Source organism: Ostrea edulis, chromosome 6 (assembly GCF_947568905.1).
Source record: "Ostrea edulis chromosome 6, xbOstEdul1.1, whole genome shotgun sequence".
Classification (NCBI taxonomy): Eukaryota; Metazoa; Mollusca; class Bivalvia; order Ostreida; family Ostreidae; genus Ostrea; species Ostrea edulis.
In genome coordinates this window covers 90,317,079-90,321,703 of record NC_079169.1, presented here as the reverse complement: position 1 = coordinate 90,321,703, position 4,625 = coordinate 90,317,079, and the positions used below count along the sequence as shown (strand labels likewise).

General features: G+C 34.9%; 1 protein-coding gene across 1 annotated transcript; it reads left to right on the top strand.

Moving 5' to 3' along the window:
* The first annotated feature begins 515 nt into the window (after positions 1 to 515).
* On the top strand, positions 516 to 3,594 carry LOC125683677 (homeobox even-skipped homolog protein 2-like). The gene is made up of 3 exons (XM_048925116.2): positions 516 to 953; positions 2,490 to 2,656; positions 2,815 to 3,594. Exons 1-3 carry the CDS (start codon positions 677 to 679, stop codon positions 3,355 to 3,357), a joined length of 987 nt encoding a protein of 328 aa, XP_048781073.1. The 5' UTR covers positions 516 to 676; the 3' UTR covers positions 3,358 to 3,594.
* Positions 3,595 to 4,625: the final 1,031 nt, after the last annotated feature.

Below are 4,625 nucleotides of genomic sequence, written 5' to 3'. Positions count from 1 at the left end.
AATAAAATGATGGGAAATTTGACATAATTGCTCAAAAGTAGTTTTGGACTTTAAATATTCAGTGCGTTTATCAAAGTATTACACTGCTCAATTGAGCTCTTAATCTACTGGATCTAATATGTTATCAAAATTCGTCAAAATGTCGATTTCTAGAATTATCAATATAGTTATCCGGTAAAACGAACCCACCTCGTGTCAATTTCGTCAACAAAAATTAGCAAATATATCATAGGATGGTTTACCATAGAAGGTGCAATCAAATTTAATAAATGAACATGTTTTGATGAAAAAGATTATTAATTTGAAAAAAATCCACAGTAGACGGGAGATCATAAAAATGGGAACGGTTTCGCTTTAAAACCGTCCAATAACTTCGCACGACCACTTGCGCAGGTGAGGCTTTTGACAGTTGCCCCCGCCCCTTAATTAGTTATAGAGCTCGTCTCTGCATCTAAAATGACAACAACAGGCTTGACAAGTAATGTGACTTATTTAAACAGATATAGATATAACTTGTTTGTTGTTAATGACTTCATTTGGAGGTGCACTGTCCTCCGCTACTCGTTGTCGGCACCTCGCGACTTCAACAACCAGCAAGACATTCAAGAACACGTCGTGTTTTCAAGGAATAAATGAAATAATTTTGGGGTGAAAAATATCAGGACTTGGATGAAAAATGATGCACCGTACAGCAATGGGAGAATATCGACTTCATGAAAGCCCTAGTGATAAAGTCAAGAGCGCTGATTTAACACATTTCTCGCGACAAAATTCTTTGGACTTTAAGATGCAGACGGATGCGAGACTCTCAGACATGGTTCCGTCAGACGAGGACGATGTAATATCAGACAGTGATTCTCTGCTGAACAGTCCAACTTCTCAACACAAATTCTCCAACGATGGAGACCTTAAAGACTGCAAAGACACAATTCTCTCCTCAGACAGCGGCAAAGGTTTGTTTCCAATCTTTACCATTTTGTAGTCGCATATCTGCAGTCTGCTATCTAGCGCACGAATTATTAAGACATTGCATATTTTTTAATATTCGTATGAACATCTGAAATATTTTTCTGTATTTTTCAATTAATCTGAGCATTTTTAAGAGAAAAAATCCTTAATATTCATAGTGTTTAGTATTTGAATTGTCATTATTACACATTCCAATAACAATTTAAACCATTATCTATTGAGAGAAAAAATAGCCATAAAATTTGTCAAACGGTGTCGCGACAAATGTCTTTATTACATAAAGAAAAATTCAGTCATAAATGGTATTTTCTTTATAAATAAATTATTCATGAGGTCTGAAATGTTTTAATTTCTGTGGTTTTATTTTGAGATTAGATTTCTGCAGTTGGCTTTTATTTCACTGTTTTCTTCTCTAATCCATCACGGTACACAAATCAATCAATTATTGGAATTTTTTTTTAAAAATTTCTTTGTTTGTAAATGATCTTGAATAAATTTACAAGCTGTTTCAAAACTCCTGGCGACTGATTTCAAATCCAAATTCTAACAGAATCGGTCATGAATCATTTTGAAACTTCTTTAACTCGTAAAATAAAATATGAAAGATTAATTAATCAAGCCTTTATTCTTTCTCCAAGAATCCACTAGAAAAACATGTTTATTCAGATCTCAGCGTACGGTTTCTTCAGAAAAAACAAGGCTTTGCTTGTTGTGGATGGCACATACTTCAGATCTTCCATTTTTCACTTCTAGTAATTAAAAACGAGAGAAATGATACTTAACATACACCTATAATTAACCCACGTAAATAATTTAAAGAGCTGGTGTGACAAGATCTACAATTTTTTGTACGTGTCATTAAACGATGTAACTGACATCTACATTAAAGGCGGATTTGTGTGATGCTAGGTTAGGAGATCTCATTAATTATGACTAATTATTATTTCAACGACATCCTATCCTCGAAGAACGTCAGTTTCCAACCACAGAAAACTGCATATTTCTTTTAAAAAATTGACCGCCATGAATTTCCTAGCATGTTTTTTCTTCTTGTTATTGTTCTTTTTAACAATTACAAGAAAAAATCCATTTTTTTCTAGCAATCTGTATTTTCCTAATTACCTCATTTGTAAACAATGAAACAGAAGAGTGATCACAATGTAATTGCATTCTAATTAGTAATGTGTCTTTTGCTTTAAATTGTAAAGAATTTCCTACTATCCATTATTCGATCATTAATTCCCAATCTGTTCTTGTACATGCAGTTAGGCTCTCTAACGATCAGTAATTTTTGCACCTTTGCTTAAGAAGCATGAAATTGATGAAGTTAATTAAACTGTTTCAAATTACTTCAAAGATATTCAACACATCTTAAAGTGTTAGTCATACAATATTTAGAAATAAAAATAACCCATGATTTTCCAGGCCAGAATAGGAGCATAAGATGTGTTAAATCTTAATCATATAACGAAATAAAATGAAAAAGGTTTTAATTTATGTTTTTTTGTTATATTTTGCAGAATCGCCAACGAACGGAGACGACTCCAGTGTTCGCCGATATAGAACAGCATTCACGAGGGAACAAATTGGAAGACTAGAAAAAGAATTCTACAAAGAAAATTATGTTTCTCGTCCTCGCAGATGCGAGTTGGCAAAACTTCTCAACCTACCCGAAAATACCATCAAGGTATTGTTGAATTTCAACAATATTTTTTTTTAAAATGATGAATTGCTACATGCATATTATATCAAATTGTATACATACAAACAATATATGCAAAATTAAATACAAATATGTATTTTTAAAAAGAAAAATCTTCAATGGATCTGTTTTCAATTTTTCAGGTTTGGTTCCAAAACAGAAGAATGAAAGACAAAAGACAGCGCATGGCCATGGCTTGGCCCTACGGTATAGCCGACCCACATCTGTACGCCTATCTCGCCGCGGCCGCCGCTTCCTATCCATACAGTATTTCATCTTCCAACTCTAATCCCTTTAATTATTATTCCTCTATCGGACTTCAACGAGCGGGATCTAACATTGGACAATTTCCCGCTCCGGGACCACTGAGGCCCAGGTCCGAGATCATTCCAGGAATGACGGGTGCAGCACTTCTTCGGTCGTCTGCGATGCCAATCTCACACTCTTTGCCAACATCGACACAATTGAACTGCAGCATGATACCCCCTACAGACTCATTGCTAGGTCACTCACATTCCAGCATTCCCTGCTCAAGTCATAATGACAATTGTAACTGTAGTCCATTGTTTGGCGGACTATCTAATTTGCCTACGACACTTCCGTCTGTTCAGGCGCCAAAAGCTCATTCTAATACTACGTCACATGGACTCTTCCGACCTTTTCAATCAGAAGTTGAAAGGTCATGACACAAATCAAAACAAGACTATTGAAAGTGCTCAGTATTTATAGTTATTTGACACAAATAACACACAGATCATCATTATTTTTTTTTACCAAAACTTTGCAAGTGCTCTGTCTGCCGTCATCAATATACTTAATCGTGATTGACCGCAGACATAAAATGTTACTGTATATTTCAATTCTTGTGTCCTATATATTTGTTGTTTTCAACAGGGTATACATGTAATAAATTGAAACGATAATTCTGAGTATTTCATATTTCTTCTGTATTGAAGGTTAACACCTAGTGGTTCCTAACATTTTTATTCTAAGACGTCGACAGTTTTCAATGAACCTTCTAAGACGTCTTCTATGAAAATGTTTAATTTAAGACGAGCATCATTATTCATCCTTATTCTCAGACGTTGTCTATGAATATCCTTGTTCTAACGGCGTCTTCTATGAACGCTCTTATTCTTAGAGGTCGTCTATGAAAGTCCTTATTCTAAGACCTCGCCTAAGATGTCTTCTGTCAACGCTCTTACTCTAAGGCGTACCGGTCGCTTCGGAGGTCAGAGATTTGTAAGTTCGAGTCTCTCTTGTACCATGACCGTGTCAAACCTAAGACGTTAACATAAATAGTGACTACTCTTTTGCCAAAATTTTGGCATTAAGAAGTGAGAGTCACGGGTCTTTTGGATAAAACCATATAACCGAGGTCTCGTGTCTCTACAGGCGTTTGCACGATAATTAATCCTCACTGGATTAAATGTTGCCCGTCACCTACAGCTGGTGACGTCTCGATATGAGTGACATATTCTCGAAGGGATGACAAACAAACCAATAATTTAAGACGTCGTCTATGAACGCTCTTATTTTAAGATGTATATATAGTTGTAAAATTTGGTAGATAGCGGTACAGGACTCTGGACATGTATTTATGTAAACGTTTCTGTAGATAGACTCGTTCTACACTAAAATCTTAAACAATTCGTGTAATATGCTCATATTAAACATATGGAGCTAAACATTTTCTTTGTTATAACTTTATTGCCAAGACAGTTGCATAATCTTCATTTATAATATTCTACTATGATTTTAAATGAAATGCATTTAGCAGCAAAACTCACCATCATAACTAGAGCGAGCTTCTGTGTTGTACATGTATTATTCTCGAATTGTCCCGCAGCAATTGTTATCGGATTAGCTCTAGATTAATATATAGAGTAGATCAAGTGATATATAGTAAAGCTATTGTAAAGAGCGTACATGTACGAGACAATTTCACTACAAT